General features: G+C 47.8%; 2 protein-coding genes across 4 annotated transcripts in view; one reads left to right on the top strand and one right to left on the bottom strand.

Moving 5' to 3' along the window:
- VRK3 (VRK serine/threonine kinase 3) overlaps positions 1 to 5,930 on the top strand; it is a 10,224-nt gene extending 4,294 nt beyond the window's left edge. Inside the window, exons 6-13 of one of the 3 annotated variants that reach the window (XR_006177605.1) lie at positions 121 to 220; positions 579 to 671; positions 992 to 1,124; positions 1,661 to 1,781; positions 2,099 to 2,160; positions 3,028 to 3,176; positions 3,404 to 3,470; positions 5,020 to 5,930. Coding sequence is in view for 1 of the 3 variants with exons in the window: in XM_042864167.1 (XP_042720101.1) it covers positions 121 to 220; positions 579 to 671; positions 992 to 1,124; positions 1,661 to 1,781; positions 2,099 to 2,160; positions 3,028 to 3,176 (658 nt within the window). In the remaining 2 variants the exon portion in view is untranslated. Of the gene's footprint in view, positions 1 to 120; positions 221 to 578; positions 672 to 991; positions 1,125 to 1,660; positions 1,782 to 2,098; positions 2,161 to 3,027; positions 3,177 to 3,403; positions 3,522 to 3,630 lie in introns of those variants that run through there. The other 2 variants (XR_006177604.1, XM_042864167.1) reach the window with 2 other exon arrangements.
- LOC122176022 (cyclin-F-like) lies at positions 3,732 to 15,861 on the bottom strand. The gene is made up of 17 exons (XM_042864166.1): positions 15,791 to 15,861; positions 14,551 to 14,705; positions 14,040 to 14,146; positions 13,104 to 13,171; positions 12,178 to 12,368; positions 11,794 to 11,847; positions 11,194 to 11,298; positions 10,608 to 10,685; positions 10,038 to 10,189; positions 9,206 to 9,370; positions 8,407 to 8,530; positions 7,884 to 8,064; positions 7,380 to 7,467; positions 6,770 to 6,869; positions 6,327 to 6,457; positions 5,982 to 6,151; positions 3,732 to 5,435 (listed from the first exon to the last, which is right to left on the bottom strand). The coding sequence occupies exons 1-17, from the start codon at positions 15,801 to 15,803 to the stop codon at positions 4,969 to 4,971; spliced, it is 2,349 nt and encodes a 782-aa protein (XP_042720100.1). The 5' UTR covers positions 15,804 to 15,861; the 3' UTR covers positions 3,732 to 4,968.
- Between the last annotated feature and the right edge of the window lie 2,402 nt (positions 15,862 to 18,263).

Below are 18,263 nucleotides of genomic sequence, written 5' to 3'. Positions count from 1 at the left end.
CCCCCCCCCCCCCCCCCCCCCCCCCCCCCCCCCCCCCCCTCTAATCCAGGCAGATCACTTGAGTTTCTGTTGCAGGGCTTCTGTACCAGGCAGGCACTGCTACATCCTTGTCTTTTGTAGGTTTTTGGTGTTCTCTGATTTAGGGCGATCTCTTCAGTCCATTCTGAATGACAACTTACACCTGAATGAGAAGGCAGCTTTTCAGATTGCAGTCCGGCTGGTACGTAGGGAGCCAACACTTTCCAAAAGACTTGTTAAGGAAAGGCATATAACTTCCTCCCTCATCTTTTAAAGGTACTTTAAAGTTAATCCAGGGGGGTTTGCTGGCTCTTAAAGTAGCATCTCTAGAGACTGTTGTAAACCTGAGTAGCATCTCTTGAGCAGTGTGTAAAATAGAAGGAATCTGAGGTAAGGAGGATGAAAGAAACCTTGAAAATCAGAGGCTGTGGGACATGGTGCTCATGTATCCTCCATACAGCTACAAGAAATGTGGGAGCAGGGTCCAGCTCAGTTGAAGCCTGGGTGCTGAGTGAGGAGTGTGTCGGTCTGATACACTCTGCTCTTCTGTTTACCTGTAGCTGGATTGCCTGGAGTACCTTCACGAAAATGAGTACGTGCATGGGGACATCACAGCTGACAACATCTATGTGAACCCAGCAGACCTCACGCAGGTATTGAGTGGGAGCAGTGCTGCAAGGAAATGGCAGCTGAGTTGGGCTCATACAAGTGGGACAGAGCAGGTTTAGAGCAGGGGAGCAATGCAGTTCATGCACTGTTCACGTGCAGCAGTGCAGGACTGGGGGATGCACAGGTTTAACACCCAAAGGCAGGAAACCTTAGAAGCCACCTGGTGTTCCATAAAGGGATTACTCAGAGGGAAGATTCAGGCTCTGACTTGGAGACCTCTGTGAAGCAAGCAGAGCAGATGCACAGCCTGTGGTCCTGGCCCCAAGTAGTAATGCTCAGAAGTGTGTTTCCTGCTGTCTTCCAGGTGACCCTCGCAGGCTACTACTTTGCCTTCCGTTACTGCCCAGAAGGGAAGCATGTAGCTAGGCGTGAAGGCAGCAGGACTCCTCATGAGGGCACAATAGAGTTTATCAGCCAGGACAGCCACAGGGGAGCAGGTGAGTGTTTCTGACACGAGCTGGTAAAAAGCCCACCTGTAGCTGTTTCTGTAGCAAGGCTCTCTGAAGCTAGGGCTTCCTACTGCCACTTGTTACTGTTGCTTTCCAGGCATGTATGTGCACCTGGAACCCAGTTTCTGTTCGGCCTATTTCCTCAAACCTCTTTCCAGGCTGCTGTGTTGAGGAATTGCCAGGTTACACAGCAACTGTAGCAAGAGGCGCAGGGGTGTTCCTGCTCCATCTGGGGTCGTGGCTCCTGCAAGTGTGCAAGGAATAGAAAACTGGGTTGCTTCATGCTGGCTTAGATGGGATCTGCTTCAAGCTAGGCTGGACCCCTGCCCAAAACAGACTCCACTCTGACCTTGAAGCAGAGAGCTGGAAGGATGTTCAGATTAGCTACTTGTTTGGGTCTCAGAAATAGACACTTCCGAGGATGTGCCATGAGTGCTGAAGTGCTCCTTTGGAGAGGTGCTAGCTGGACCTCCCCTGGGATGGCTCCTAATCCATTTTCTGCATGTGAATTTCTCTTCTTTCAGCACCATCTCGACGGAGTGACTTGGAATCCCTGGGCTACTGTCTTCTGAAATGGCTCTGTGGCTTCTTGCCTTGGTCTAAGGAGCTGGACAAAGTAGAAACTGTGATGGAAAAGAAAGAAATGTAGGAGTATTCATCTGCTCTTTTGGGAAATGCTCAAAAGGAAACACTGAGGGCGATTCTGTGACTAGAGGACTGTGATCAAACGATTTCTCTTTATTGTGCTGTGGATAAATCCCACTGGAAAGTCACACTGGAAGCAGGTGGCCAAAATTATCTCCCGGGTGAAAGGGTTATTGGTGAACCCAGCTCTCAGCAGCATTTAGAGCCTGACCATCTGAATTTGGCCTTTTTTGTATTTTGTTCTTGTCAAAGACAGGATGCTTCAGTGCCTGCTCCATTGCTTCTCTTCTGACAGCTCTCTGCACTGGTTCTTCCAGGTACAAAAATGATGTGACATGCCTTCTCCAACAGTGCTTCAGCAGGCAGAGGTCGATTCCAGGTGCAGGCTTGCTTTCCTAGGGGCTTCTTGGGGAGGGAGAGGGGATTGACCATACTTGAAGCCAGAGCTTTCCTCACACTGGGGTGCTAACTGGGATGGCTTGTGGTGGTGGTGGTGACAAAGCAGTGCACAGACCAGCTGCCAGGCTCCTCCTAAGAACAAAGCCCTTGTTTGCAGCAAAGCAAAGAAGGCTGCTACCTGTTACATCTACGTTCATAAGACTTGCTGAAGAGGCCAGTGTTCTAGTGGCTTTAAAAATGCAGAATTTGGGGCTTGAGGTCATTTCTCCATCCTGTTTAAACTTTATATTAGTTCTTTGTTTTCATAGAATGGTTTGGGCTGAGAGGGGCCTCAGAGAGCATCTAGTTTGACACCCTCCCCCATGCCGTGGGCAGGGACGCCTCCCCCCAGCTCAGGCAGCTCAGGGTCCCATCCTGCCTGGCCCTGAGCACCTCGAGGGATGGGGCATCCATCCACAGCTTCTCTGGACAGTGGTGCCAGGGCCTGCATAGTGGAAAATTGCTTCCCTGTATCTAAAGCCAGTCCCTCTTTTAGTGTAAAGCCATTACCCCATGTCCTGTTGCTTCATGCCCTTGTAGAAAGTTTCCTCCCCATCTTTCCCATAGTCCCCTTCAGGTACTGAAGGGCAGCAGTGAGGTCTTTCTGCAGCTGTAGAAGGGTGAGAATCCCTTCCCTGACCTCCTGGCTGTACTTCCACTGTAGCCCAGGTTTAGTTTTCCTCTCTCTGCAGCTGTCCAAGGCTGAGGAGTGATCTCTGCAGGGAATGGAGTCTGGAAATGTTCCTTGCCAGTTTTGTGAAGGTGATGGGTTGTGTGGATCCACATGGTGACATTATGTGCTTTGCAGCTGCCCTTCAGAGCTACCTGCAGCAAGTAATGGCACTGGAATATGAGGAGAAGCCAAACTATGAGGCCCTGCGGCAGCTCTTCAAAAAGCCACTGCAGATGCTGAAAGCTTCAGCTTATGACTCTGTGGATATCATGGTAGTGCCCTAAGTAAGTGCCCACGGTTCAGACTGCTGCAGCACACAGCACCAGTCCCCTGCACTCCAAGCAGCAGTGGAGCACTGTTGCTATTACCTCAGCAGATCTCCACTTGCTGTAGCTTAAGACCTTTCTACCCTGCCATTTCATCATGTTTTCCGTGGTGTTTCAGCTTTCCATTGAGTTACAGGGAGGAAACTGTACAAACTGATTTATGTTCCCCTTTTGTCTCCTTTTAGGTCAAGAAAACTTGCACAGGACAACACAGTTCAGAGCTTTATGCAGTGTGAAGCTTTTCCAAAAGATGTGAGAGATTTTACCTACTGTTGTTTTATAATAAACTTTTTGGGAAGCACACACAGCCTGCAGCATGGGGTTACTGGGGGAATATTCAAGGCTGTGCTTTGGCTTTCTTTCCTCATGGCAACGCAGCAGATTTGTGATTTGAGTCTCATGTTCTGTGCAGGGCCCTCTCCCACCTGCTTGTGGTATGGATGTAAATAGCCTTCATCCCCCAGCTCAGCAGAGGTGAACGGATACCAGCCATAAAAGCAACACAGAGGGCCATTCAGAGATGTAAAAACAAATTTTATATTAAAAAACAAACAAACAAACAAGCACTACATCCTATCTGAACTGTTGCCACCTGCCACAGTAACTTCTAGATAAAGGAAGAGTTGTGGAGTCCAGTTCCAGTGTTAAAATCATTGACAATTCATGAAAGTCATAAAAACAAGTAAAGAACATTAAAATACCAACACATAAAAAGAAGGCTATTTTCCTAATGTAGGCAGGCTGAAGGAGCTTTAACCCAGGATGGCTAGGCTGAGGTCAGTGTAGGAAGTTCCTTCAAAGCCCTACTTGATACAGTACAGAAGATTGCAATTTTAATGAAAGCATATGCTCCCCTTGTGGACTAGGATGCAGTTGCAAGGCTTAAATTAGGGCTTTCAGACAGTTTGCCCTTACTGCATTGCTGCCTGCTTCTAGTGTTTAAGTGAGGTGTGCTTTACTGAAGGCCACGTTCATGGAAATAGCAAGGAAAACAGGCAGTGAAGGCAGGCCATGGACTGGAGGTGGCAGTTAAACCACACTGCTGCAGCATGGGCTAACAGTTCACAGTACTGTAGCATTGGGCAGTGAAGCAGTAAGGCACAGGAGGATAACATTTCAGGGAAGGAACACATGGCAACTGAGGCCTGAGTCAAATAGGGTTTTTAAAACCATGAGAGGTAGGTTAAAAAAAAGCTCAGACCTGCAATGAGCCTTCATTTACCTCTTGACTGTATCGATAAAAACCTTACGTCAGTGCAGGAGAAGATATATACATAGAAGAGGGAAGCACCAGCTGACTTGAAACAGTACCTGGCTAAAATTAAAATGCAGCATAACCACACAGAGGTCTACCAACTTCAAGCATAGTGTTACATCCAGTAACTTTGTGACCAAAGCAAATTCCTTTCTTTCATGGTGCCAGGCCTCACAGTGAAGCAGGGGAGAGGACAAGGTCATTCTCAAGGAATAGTTGGCGAGGTATGACACAAGCCATGAAGTTAACCTCCCTCTCAGTCTATGAAACTTGGAGAGAATCAGAAAAGAGGAAATACTTTTAAAAACGCAGTTATCAAGGATGGAAAAAGGCCAGAAGTGAGATACAGAATTAAGAGACAGGCTTACAGAATGTGGTAGGAATAGGCAAAGTTAAGGGAAAGGGCTCTTTCTGGAGGTATTGACAATTATTCACTATCATTCCTGTACAACTATGACAGAAATGCTGTTTCCAGAAAACCTAGAAAGCATGAAATCAGAGGCTTAAGAAGCCCAAGTTCACCCTTTCTTCACTGTGTTCTGCCAGGTTTTTGCGCTTGACTTGCCTTCGGGCAGAATTCCTATCACCAGCTCTAGCATGCACTGATGGCAAATGTGATTCCAGGTAGGGGGGCAGGCATGGCTCCTTCTTCATGGCACTGCCACCAGACAGTGCTGAGGTAGGTTTGAGAGGTATTCCGCAGCTGCCTTCCACGGAAGATGTAGGACTGGCACCACTGACAGAAGAGTAGCCTGAGCTCCCTTCACAGCTGGGATTTCTTGAGGCAACACAGGCTGAAAAAACTCTGTGAGTTTCATCTGGAGTCCTGGCCTTCCTTGGCGGTGCTGCGTGCCCAGGACACTCGACAGAGAGGCTGTCCTCATCACTGGAGTCCTGACAGCAGTGCTCTGCTGGATCCACGTACACCACTGTCACATCCAGGATTCCACTGGGACTGGTGACTGAGGGATGAGAGAAGGAAAAGGCCAGTCAGAATTTGGGCAACACCAAGCTAACAGTCAAGCAGAGAAAAAAAGTGCAAGTGTAAACCTTGTCGAGAGGGGAGGGCAAGGGTAGAGCTTACCCTCATTAAAGTAATTTAATATTTCCCTCTCGCCCTGTTTGGAGAGGTACTGCCCAACTTGGAAAATGAAAGGCCAGAGCCTGTGCGTCAATAAAACAACAGCTGACAGCGTTCCAACACTGCCTACAGTGCGACCCATTCAAGGCTGGTTATGCTGTAGCAGCATCTGAAAACACTGTCTTGGAAATGCTGAGTGGCTGCAAAATCCTTAAGTTCTGAAGCAGTGAAGAGAAGAAATGTACTCCTAAAAGTTTAACAACTATAACCACTGGGGGGAGAAGGAGAGTTTCCCCAGCTGCTCTTAGGAAAGTTTAGGCTCTTCTGGTGCTCCCAGGAGTTTTATGTAAAAATAAAAAGGTGGGTTTTCAGGTTCTCTTATGTGTTTTTGTTTGTTTGTTTGTTTTAATAAGACTAAAAGCCTTACCATCTCCATCTCTCTCGCCTTCGCTTTCCTGATCGCCTTCATAACCAGAGCAGGAATCTAAACTCCAGTCCAGGAAGCTGTCCAGAAGACTTTCTTCCTGGGTGGATAGCTCAGCTGTAGGTGTAGTCACTAAGCTGCCCCTGTCATCCTGAGTGCTGTCTTCCCTCCTCCTGTAGCAAGAACATCCAGAAGTCACACGTTAAAAGCCAACTCTGCTTCTCCAGCTCTTCTAATAGAGATGTCAGGCCAAGGTAATAGCAGAAGGAATGGAAGCTCAGGATGCCAGAGAGGAGGAAAGGCTCACGCAAGTCTTCACAGACCTTTACAGCCATGGGTTATACTCACCTTTTAGATCTCTTCCCAGAGGGAGAGCTAAAGAAAGCTTTAATTTCTATGACATTTGTGTGCAGGGGACTGGGTTTCAGGTCCTCCTGCTTCACACCCAGCAGTGAACAGAGCTGGCTGTAGCTCATCACCTGAAAAACAAAGGGTTAAGAATTAGACCATGTGATTCCCTCTGCCAGGAAGCAGCTATTTTATCCTTACTTATCTTTATTTCTTTCCAGGAGAAAGCTATCCTGTTGAGTCCTTCCTAGAACTGCTGTTCAACCACAGCAGTTAGATTCCCAGCAGACGAAATTTAGAAGCCCCAACCTTACCCAGCCATTCTCTACTTCCAAAACCTGAAGTTAAAATTCACTTCCACTTACTGGAAGTTTTGAACACCCTGCGACATAGTAGCTTCTGCTCTAGGTGTCAGACTTCAGCAAACAAAAGAACAAACCCACCTTTTCTTTGCCTACTTCATCGTATCGCTCATCTTCAAATCTCTGTCTCACTGCGGTTAAAGACACCTGCCTGTAATCCTTAGGGACCTCATCATGGAAACTGGAAAGAAAGACCAGGGCTTTAATCTTAGAATGGATTATATAGAACATTGTTAGCAAATTCTGGCCATGTAAGCACCTTCCCTCTGTCCAGCTCAGCTCTGTGCCGAGGAAACTGGCATTTCAGCAGATCTGCTAAGCATGCAAGCATCCAATTCCTTTTCTGTTTCTTGAGGTATTTGACTTCCAGCCTTTCAGAAATGAATTACTTTTGTTACTGAACTCCTTCTGGAGCTCATCAAAAAGCTAGTCACAATCACCTGAAAACAGCGATGCTGGCAAGCTGAAACCCGCTGGGCTTGGGGAGCACCAGGGCTTCTGTAACCCAGGGCCACTGCCAGGCAAGACAAACGCAACAGCCGTCACTGAAGCAGCCCCTAGATGTCAGTGCCCTGGGGTAGGGGGAGTAAAGCAGTTTGCTAAAGCCACCTCCTCCCTTTGGAAGGACTTCCAGCAGGGCCACGAGAGCCAGAATACAAAAACACTCCCAGAAGAGTTCCCCAAGTTTTACCATTTTTGGTGAAGGCGCAGCACACACGGCAACAGGTCTTCAAGAGAGAACCCAGTGCACTCAGACAGCTGGCTGGTCCAGGGATGTGCTGGAGGAGGGAACAGGCATTACCATTTCACAGAGCTCGCAAGTTCTATAGTCAGACAGAGTTGTTAATGGGGTAAAGATCATGCCTGTGTGGTGACAATCTTTAGGAGCTTTTGCCTGCACACAGCTGAAGTTCAGAATTTGCTTCTAGGATAGGCTTACTTGAGAAATGGAAGCTACACCTAAGTAGAATTCTACTGCATAGATAAGGGCAAAACCCTTCAGTCTCATTTAAATGCAGGGCTCATGTTATTGCATTGCTACAGACCAAACTCAACTCCACTCTCACGTATTACACCTTTCCCCCCTCCCACACTCCCCAGGGTGGTTGGGGCACCTTGCCCACAGAGGCTCCCTGAAGGGACAAGGCAGCCTGATGCACTTTGCTGCAGCTCCACTGAACGGGCTGCTCCTTACCGTGGCCATGCAGGATCTTAGCCAGCAGCAGTGCTGCAGCAGCCAGCCGAGCTGGGGAGTACCCGAAAAGGCTCGTGTTTAGGAGAGACAGCTCACAAATGAAGCTGTAAAGGTGAAGAGTTCTTCTCTCCAGTGAGACTATGTTTGACAGCACTTCTTTGTAGTCCACAATAGTAGGTATCTAATGCACAAAGGAGAACAGAGGTTGGCAACACAACTCAAGCACCAAGTATTTAGACCACAGTTGTTCTCACAAGACACTGCTTTCATTACCAAGTATTATTTTAAATTCTATGCTAACACTGAAATACTCCCCAGTGAAACAATAAATGATCTCTGAACGTGCCTTAAGAAACTCAAGTTTTAATCTCTACAGGAAGGCAGATGGTTTGGTATCTGCATGCTCTTAAATGTGCAGTCTCCACAGGGAACACTTACAACACAACTTTGTTCTTTTTATTCAAAAGATCCACTTCAGCTGCAGCCCCAGGGATAAAATTGCCCATCCGCTTCCCAAACTCACCCTTATCTTTCCTTCCAGGGCAGAGATGATCTCACCCATCATTCTCACCAGGTCTTCATATTTGTATGTGTTGTCCGTTAGCCACACAGCCTCCCGTATTGTCAAGATCTCTTTGCTGATAAAACTGCAATATCAAGTATATTTAACAGTTAGCCCAAGAATAAAGACTGTTTGTGTACCTATGCACCATTTTTTGTGGCCAGTAAATAATAGATAAGATGACCAAGGGGCTAAACTCTGCAGGGTTTTTAAACCTCACAAAGATTTTTAAGGTTAAACTTTGTAAGTCAGGTACAAGCTGTGAAAGAAGGAACAGCAGCTCCTCGTTTGTTTTTACCTTTATGCTAGAACTATCAACTAAAACATCCCTAATTCTTCACTTATGGAACCTCTCCTAGTTAGGATGCAAGACATTGAGGTAACTAACAGAGAAGAATAGTTCTCCAACACACCACATTGTTCACCTGAGCATAACAGATGGAACTAGGGAACAATACTGCTGTTCCTTATACAGGGTTTCTCATGCTAGTATGAGTATGAGAATGAAATACTTCAGTTCTCAGTGGAATGGAAAGCTTAAACTTAACTGCTACTGTGGAGTTATTTCTGTATTAAAGACATGTTTGAGAAATATTATATGTCAATTTGCAGTGCCTGGAAGTGTTTGTATGTGAAAACGGTTCAAGTAGCAGTTAGTGCAGAGGGTTCTTTCCAGTACTGGAGGAAAAACAAGCTTGAGCTGCACAAATGAGTTTGAACAACCCCAATAACCACCCCCACCATCAGTCAGAACTCCTACCGTGTGCAGATGACCATGCAGGCTATTCCTAGGAGCTGGAGTTGATACCGGGGTACAGGTCTCAGCCTCAGGTAACGGTCCACACAGCCCACCGTCATGTGAAGGCATAGGCAAGAAAAGTCTTTCATGGTTGCCACTTCCACCAGCCAGTCAACCAGGATGTACCTAGATGGCAAAGGGAAACATAACTGCCCAGTTAAAAGCCATCCAGAGTCGTGCTGAACACCCTCCCTGTGCCTGCTCATCTGAATCCCTTCTCCACTCAGAAGTTCCAAATTAGGAAATTCAACAAAAGGAGGAGGTGATGTTTTCAGAAAACCAACACGTGGCACCAAGATAAGGATTTGAGCCAGTTATGCTCTGAAGGGTCAGTGGTCATCTCAAGTTGTAAGTCAGCTTCTGATTTCACTTCACAGACAGGTAATGTGCACTCACACAAGAAATGGGGTGAGGTGCATCAATTAGGAGTCCAAAGGCCACCTAAGAAAACCAGAGAGCAACCAACTACAATGCCAGAAAGTCCAGCAGTGCCTCCAGATCTGTGGGAAACTGTCAGTCTTAACAAACACAAAGTATTTACAGTCCAGAAAAGACCCCCCTCCTCCCCAACCTCACACCCCTGCATTCACTTCTTTACTTGGGCATGAAATGAGGTTTCTGTCCCTTTGCAAATGTCATCCCTTTCTGTGATTGCACACTGCAGAGGGGTAAAGGTGAAGAGTTTATCTCCCAACAGGCCTCATTCTAGATATGTTCCCCCCCTTCACTGATGCAAACAGAAATAAGCAGCAATTCCTGCTGTGTGACCTCACTTCTGGATGTGAGTTTTTACCTCATTGTTTCATTTATTTTTTTCTGCACAGTGAAGATATTTTGCTTGCTGATAGGACGGGAGGCTTGAAACAACTGAGCCACCATTTCACTGGAAGATTTTGCTTCTAATCCTAGTTGGTTTCCATTTCCACAAGCCTTGGCTAACGCTATCTGTAGTAGAGGAAAAAAACATGCACAGAAAAGGACTTTTACCAAGTGCAAATTAAAGCAGTAGAGAATGGTCCTGTAATTTTTCTGGTGGAAACAGTGAACAATAGAAAAATACTTGGAAGAACTGCTAGTAGAATTGGTTCTTAGTCTAGCTTGAATGCTGAACACTGCACATGTTATTCGGGGACAGGCTTTTCTGTCACTAGTTCAATCCTTGGATCACACCAAGGAAGTACAGCATTTTTCAAGAGCTATTTGTGAAGAATAGATATGCACACAAAGATATCACTCAGCAATTCTGACCATGTTTCTGAAAGGAGAAGCTTAAGTCTACAGTGACAGCATAGCAAAAAAGCAGCTAAATTCCCCAGGAGGAAAAAAAAAATAAAATAAAAGCAACACAATCAGAAAAACATACCTGTGCATCCCAGCACCCCTTTGCTGCATAGTCCCGTAGCTTCCTGAGACTTTGGAGGTATCTGCCAGGGTCCAACATCTACAGAGAACAACATGGACAGATTTCAAATACCGTCTCCTTTACTTAAGAAACAGAAGAGAAAAAACACAGCCTGTAGGTACATCTATTGTTCCACAACCAGTCTGTTCCTCATCATCAGAGCTACAATACTGTTAAGAAGCTTTCTTCAGTTCCTGCCCTAGGTCTTACAAGAAATGAGATTGGTCACCCAGGATTCCCATATATGAGCTTTGCAAAATTAGTGACAAGGCAGGCAGCCTCCCTGCCCACGAGTGAGCAGCCTGACCAGCAGTGCCTATGCCTTTAGTAGTCACTGTCAAAGAACTGCTTACACCTCTGCTACAAAGGCATGTAGACTTGCTAGCTTCAAACACCAAGAGCTCATTTCTGAGTGTTTTCAGTTCTCTTCTTCATTGTGAAGAAGGTAAGATCTGAGGAAAATGTATCAAGTATGTCCCTTGCATGTGATAAAAGGTCCAGACATAATGAAAATGCTTTGAGAGACGAAAAAAGGAAAGTTACTTACAGCAACCTTCCTGTTATTTTCCCAAAGGAGGTAGGAGCTATTTAAACAACCCTGCTTCGAAGACTCCTCAAACATTTCAAGAGACTCTTTTCTTTTTTCTTCATCCTAAGGACAAAAGGCATGATGGTATTTATGCTGCCCAGCCAAACTTAATGCTTCAGAAACTACAGAAAACTCTGTACCATAAACTGCAGAAGTTGTGAGCCCCCCCAGGCTGCAGGGGCTGCTCCAACACCCACTCAGCATTTAAAAGATTCTGGCTGAGAACGGAGGTTTCCCTCAGCTATAGGAAAGCTTTCTAACCTGCATTCTGCTGAAGGCCGTTTGCATCTGGCTGCTTTTGGTTCGTATTAGGAAGGAAAGGCCCTCTTTAAGACCTGACCACACAGCAAACCCATGATCAAGCCAAAATTAATTTTACTGTTTCTGAAATTGAACAAGTTGACCACATTCCTTAAAACAACCAGTAAGTAAAATGCATGAGAGTAGAAACACCTTAGGCCACGTGAGGAATACAAAACCAGTCGTATTATCATTACCATATTAGCAAAGAAGTCATTTTCAAAATCCCCAAACACACAAATCAGAAACACTGCTCACCTCAAAGAGGCTCAAGACCTTTGCCAAGCAGTACAGAATAGATCCTTTCTGAGCCTGAAAAAACAAGACAAAACACTGATGAAGACAAACAAAGAACAGCAATTTTTGCTAGGTATTCCAGACTAAAATTGGGTTGGCCTTCCATTCTTCCCCCTCTGCTTTTCTTTGTCATCTTTGGGACGGTACTGAATGCCTCAGAACAGACAGCACGTGCCTCTCCAACCACACACTGTAGTTTGGCAGCAAATCCATTAAAACGATCAATCCACAGTTATTTAAGCAGTGGGAGAACAGGAGCCCCTTGGGGAGGCAAAATCATTTCTCTAAAAGGGCTCAGTGCAGTTCCCAGCTTATCTTAAAGTCAAAGGCAGAAAGCAATCTTACTTTGTCCAGTTGACACTCTGCTTTGAGACTCTCATAGACCACAGCTTTACAACAGCTTCCAGTCAAGGACCAGGGAGGACGAATAAAGAGCCAGATGAAGGGGGCTGCACCGTTCAGCCGCTCCGCCAGACTGAAGAAATGAGACGCCTTCAATCCGTTCACTTCTGCACGGCCCTCGTCCGAGATGGACACTGCACAACAAGAGTCCAGAATAGGTTACAGTTTGTCCACAACAGGGTGTTGGCAGCCAAGAGAGAACAGCATAATCCCAGGAAAAGATTGAACTCCATAAAGCTTTACAAGTCATGGAGCTGGCAAAAGGAGAGGAAAAAAAAAAAAAAGTCTTACTACAATTAGATCCTAAGCTTGGGAGAAGTATTTTACAAATTTACAAATACCAACAGTCAAAGCAGAGTTCATTTGCTAACTCCTGGCACTGCACAAAGTGCTGGGCAAGTCACCTTCAGCAAGGAGGCTCCTCCTGTCAGCCATCAGTCCCTTCTGATTCACCCAGCACACCAGGGATGTAGCAGAGCTCAGTTGGAAGTTTACAAAAGATTACCTCTCAGTGCAAATCCAAAAGCTACGCATGGGCACACCTGGGAGTTCCAGAAGCCCTGTGTGCCAGGCTATCACTGAACACCTAGCTATGTGCTGCCCAGTTCTTAAGTTACACTGAAAGACAAAGCTGAAGAGGCATGACAGCAAATGAAACCTAACATACACTGAGGAGAGCAGACTTCTGCACATCACTGCTCTAGAATCTGAGCACAGAACCATTAGCATTCAAAAGAAATAGCTTTGTAGCTCAGTAAAAACTGAGACAATTAGTCTGATCTGTATCTATAATTAAGCCATCAGCTCATCTGTGTATCTTTCAATTGTGCCATTTTCCTCAGGGATCCAAGTAAAGCTTGCATACTTACAGCCTTCATTGTACAGGTATGCTATCCCCAGCTTCACAGCAGCTTCAAAGTTGCCCCTTTCAGCAGCCCTGAATGGGAACAGAGAAGATACTTCAGGTTGAAGTCAATAGATGCTTCCACATCAGACAAGTTACTGCAGTGAAGTCCTGGCTGTGAATTTGTTGTTTGCTGATCACAAGCACACCTGATTTCACTACAGAAGTTACACGTGAGTTATGATGTGGCTCTCCTTGCTGCGGTACTTTCATACATCCGTCCAGGACAATCTGACAGGAATCACTTCCCAGTCCCATGCAACATCCCAATGCAAGAAAGCAGGTTTAGGTACTTGCACCCTCAAGGACATGCCTCAGTCCCTGTGCTCCTCCCTCACAGATCTATTTTCAGATAGCAGCTTCTTCACAAAGTAGATAATACATGAATCATAGCAAGCACAATAGTTAGAAGCAGAACAATTAGCATGACGTTTAAGTCAACCCATATCCTTCAAATCAGACAGATAAAATGCGTTCTCCTTTTCCACATGCTTTAATACTGAAGTTGACACTTTTTTTTTTACTATATTGGTTTGAGAAAAAAAAAACAACAACAAAAAAAAAAAAAACCAAGACTTAGGACTGTGCTCTTTGATCTCACTTGTTCATATGGAAGCACCAGTAACAGATTTCAGTTCATGTGTTATGTTCAAACCAGGAGCAGTAATGCCCTCAGAGTAATAGCTTCCATGTATGCTGTAGGCCCTGCTCCAATTAACAAAACAGCCATTGTTATTTGCAGTTTCGACACAAAGTCAGCTACCCTCACCACTGTGTGCAGACTTCTACAAATAAGGACAGTCAGCTTCACCACTGACAGTGAAGACTGATAGGGATTGTAGGTGTAGCATTAGATGCCCTCCTCTACAACTTTAAGCACCAGCATTCCTTTGAAGCTCACCTTTCAAACACCTTCAGAGTTTTTGGAGAAGGCCATACATCTTCAAAACTTGCACATGCCCAAACACTGGCATGATCATCTACGAGGTATTTAAGATGGGAGTGTACCTGCAATGTAGGATGGGAGCATCAAATAATTGTTAAAATAAAGGAACCAACAGAAAAATAGTTTGCGATCCAATTTTAGATAGGTAACTAATCACAAGTTCATTGTAACTTTTCCTGCCTAACCATCACTACAGCAAGAGATGCCAAACCAAACTCACTTTTCCAGTCACGCTGATCCAGAAGGACAATTCCCATAGAAACCTCACACAAAACACACAAATACTGCTGCGAGTCTTTGAGGCTAGAGGAGTGAGAAATCTAGCTGTCGGCGCAGCAGACACCCATCTACTGCACGTACTTTGTGGCTCTCCTCGTGTCTCTGCAGATGCAGGCATTCCTGCGTGCAGTTCTGGCTCCCGGGAGCAGAAATAAGTCCCTGCACTGCAGGAGGGGCCGGCACTCACCGCTCTGAGCGAGAGGATGTCCTCAGCAGGAAGGCCCTTCAGAACATGGAGCAGAACATCCTCGGGCAGACTCAGCAATGTCAGGACGCGGGGCCGTTTTCTTATCCTTCGCTTGGCAGGGAAAGAGAAACATCTGGAACAGCGGCAGTGAACCACTGGAAAACAAAAACACCACCTCGGTTAGTGACAGAGCAGTAAGGGAAAAAAGGTGCATACAGAAGGCATGTTTCATCGCGGAGGACAGTTCTTCAAGCACACCAACCACAGCAACTCAGCACAGAGTGCTGTAAGGCCAAACCATGCAGAAGCGACTCAGTTCAGTTCAGTTCAGGCAGCTGAATCAAGGTGCCCAGAAGGGACGGCGCACACTCATCACAGCACAGCCCTGCTATGACCCCATCATTCGGCTGCGTTTTGTTCAGCTGTCACTGCTGCAACTGCACGAACCTCCCCCACGCTCCAACTCCTACTTGTCAATAGATAACAGTCCTTGAACCGCGACCGAAGAGATTAGGAAGGTAAGGCCCGTTAAGCACCCGAGTCCAAAGCCCATCTCTGCAGGAGCTGCTCCCGGCAGAGCCCTCAGAGCCCGTTCCAGCATCTGGCAGCTCCCACAGACCGGAGGACCGCCTGCATCACCGCTCCTAGCTGGGAGTTTGCCCTGGACACATCGGCCGGGAGAAGCAAACGAGCTCAGAGACGAGGCGAAGCCAGGAGGAGCACAGGAGTAACGCCGGCAGAAGGCAGAAAGCCCGAAGCCCCTTCATCCATCCATCCGTTGGGACGGCACAGGGCTGCGGCCGCCCGAGCTCCGCCTGCACTCGGGAGCCCCAAACCCCGCCGCGACTCAGCAAACGAACACCGGGAAGCCAAACGACGAGCCGAACCGGGCACGGAGGGATCGGACCGTCCGTAGGCGGTCGCCGCCGCTCCGTGGCGTTTCCCCTCGCTGCGACCTTCCGGCGGAGGCGCTCAACGTCTCTCGCCCATCGCCCAGGAAAGTCCACGGCCTCGCAGGGAGCGGCGGCGGCCGGCACGGAGCGGGCACGGCCGCATCTCCGCCCGCCGCGGCCCGGGACGAACCGCCGCCCCGCTCCGACCTCCCCCGCCCCGCCGCCATCCGAGCTGCCCGCACCGCCGCGGCCCCGCAGCCCCCCGGGCTGCCCTCAGAGGGACCCGCGCGGAGCCGAGGGGGAAAGGCAGGGAAGGAAGGCAGGAGAGCCGCGCGGCCCGCACTCACCGCCCGCCTTCATCGTGGCGCTCCTCGCGGACCGAGCGCACGCAGCGACCGCCGCACCCGCACCGGCTCCGACCGAGGGGCGGCGATAACCGCACGAGGCCGCGCCCCCTCGGCGCTCAGCGCGGGTCAGAGAAGGAGCGTGAGGCTGACTCCGCCCCGGCCGAGCTCAAGCGGCGCCTCCGCGGGGCGGCCGCAACTCCGCCCCTCCGCCGCGGACCGAAATCCGCTGAGCGACGCCTACCGGCCGCGCGCACTTCTTTTTAAACACGGCGCGCCGTCTGATTGGTCGGGAGGATGACGGGAGGTGGAGCCGTTCCCGCCCCGCGGGCCGCGATTGGACGACGAGGATGCGAATTCGAATTGGGGCGGTTGGCGGTTCACGCGCACGGCGGCCACGGCGCATGCGTGCGGAGCGCGAGCCCTTCCCGCTGCCCCCTCACGAGGGCGCTGTTGCCGTGGCGCCATCTCCTGCCTCAGGGATTTCGCCTCACAGCAAGTACTGGAGTCGCGACAGGATGCTTTTATCTTTTGCCTCAAAACGTGCAGGGACATTTTCCTCGGTTTCCACACACATCGCTTTTAAGAGTGGCTCACGACGGTCTAATCTTCCCAGGTTGGAAAAGATCTGCAGTATCATCCAGTCCAGCTGTCCACCCACCAACCACGTCACTCAGGACGGCACCTGAACACAGACTGTCTCACTGCTCCTGCAGCCAAAGGGCTCAGATGCACGTGTTCCTGCCCGACTGCCTCCTGCTTCTCTAAGTGTCACAAAGGAATCTGAAAATAGGTTTGAAGATTAAAAAAAAATAATAATTCTGGTCTACTTACGGCTCCGTTTCTCTGTTTTCATGTCACGTTTGCAGCTCTGTTACCTGCAGGTTTCCACATGGAATGCATGGGGTTGCTGCCAGGTATCCAGCTCAAAGATCTGATCATGTCTCTGACCTCTCTTAGCAGAGAGAAATACCCCTCCTTCACAGTCACACCTTGTTCACATCATCGCTTTCTCACACACGCACACACAAGCTGTGAACAACCATTTTCAAGGATGAAGCACGAGGAGTCAAATTCCACGAAGCCCTGACAAACACCCCAATGACGAACACCCTGACATCTCACTTCACTGCCATCGAACCAGGCCGATGCATTAGTTTCACCAAAACAAGGTCAAATTTCCCACTGGCTTTATCACGGATTTGATGAGGCTGGAAAAGACCTCCAAGATCATCAGCCCTCTGCTGGGGGAAAAGAGCACAAGTGTCTCCTCTTTACTGCTGCAGAACCTGACCAGGGTTAAGAACTGTAGCAGTGAAGAGGAGCCCAGCACTGCACTGCTGTTCTGTCACAGCGAAATGGGGGAGAAAGACCAGAGAAAGGCAAAACTCACGTGTAGAGATAAAAACAGTTTAATAGGACAGAATAGGTGGGGAGAATAATAAAGGAAACCAAAGAAAGACTCATCTTTGTTAACAACCGCTTCAAGCTTGTTATTCCCTCTCACCTCAGAAGCATCATAGGCTTTAGAGTTCCTTTTTTCTGTACTGTAGGGCTTTGCCTGCAGCCTGGCTTTGTTTATATCATAGAATCATAGAATCATCAAGGTTGGAAAAGACCTCTGAGATGATCCAGTCCAACCGTTCACCTATCACCAATGTTTCCCACTAAACCACGTCCCTCAATTCAACATCTACCTGTTTCTTGAACAGCTCCAGGGACAGTGATTCCCCCAGCCCCCTGAGCAGCCTGTGCCTCAGCCTCACCACTCTATGGAATAGAGGTATTTCCTAACGTCCAACCTGAATCTCCCCTTGTGCAACTTGGGGCCGTTCCCTCCAGTCCTATTGCTAGTTACTTGGGAGAAGAGGCCAACTCCCACCTCACCACAACTCCCCTTCAGGTAGTTGAAGAGAGCAACAAGGTCACCCCTGAGCTTCCTCTCCTCCAGACAGAACGAGCCCAGCTCTCTCAACTGCTCCTCATAAGGCTTGTATTCATTTATTTTCATTAGCATAATTAGTAATGTCCTCGGTGTAATCACCAGTGTCTTTCCAAAGGGAGGTCTTCAGATAATGTTGCTATCTAACCCTCTACAGGTCAGCTTTATCTCCACAGAGGGAATGTTGCAGAGGGGTGACCATGATCCAAGACCTGTCTTAGGGATTCTCCTAGATTTAGGTAACTTAGTACCCCACTGAAGACAATGGAAATACTATTGAAAGGCAGATAAGCATCCTTCAGTCCAGTGTTTTGCTCTTCTGGAAGCTGAAGACTTAGTCCTACCATCTTTCTCTGAACCAAAGACTCCTTCCTGCAACAAACCTCTATGCCTACAATGGGTCTGAAAAAAAATGTCTGGGGAGTTTCGTGCAAGATTTTCTCACAATATAGTCAGTCCAGCTGACTGAGGGCTTTTCTGTCAGCGAAAAGGAAGGGTGTGAGATGAACATTTGGAGGGACAGGGAAGAATGAC

Source organism: Lagopus leucura, unplaced genomic scaffold, assembly GCF_019238085.1.
Source record: "Lagopus leucura isolate 7727_CA_CO unplaced genomic scaffold, USGS_WTPT01 Super-Scaffold_760, whole genome shotgun sequence".
Classification (NCBI taxonomy): Eukaryota; Metazoa; Chordata; class Aves; order Galliformes; family Phasianidae; genus Lagopus; species Lagopus leucura.
Note: the sequence above shows the minus strand (reverse complement) of the source record. Positions and strands in the feature narration are given on the sequence as shown.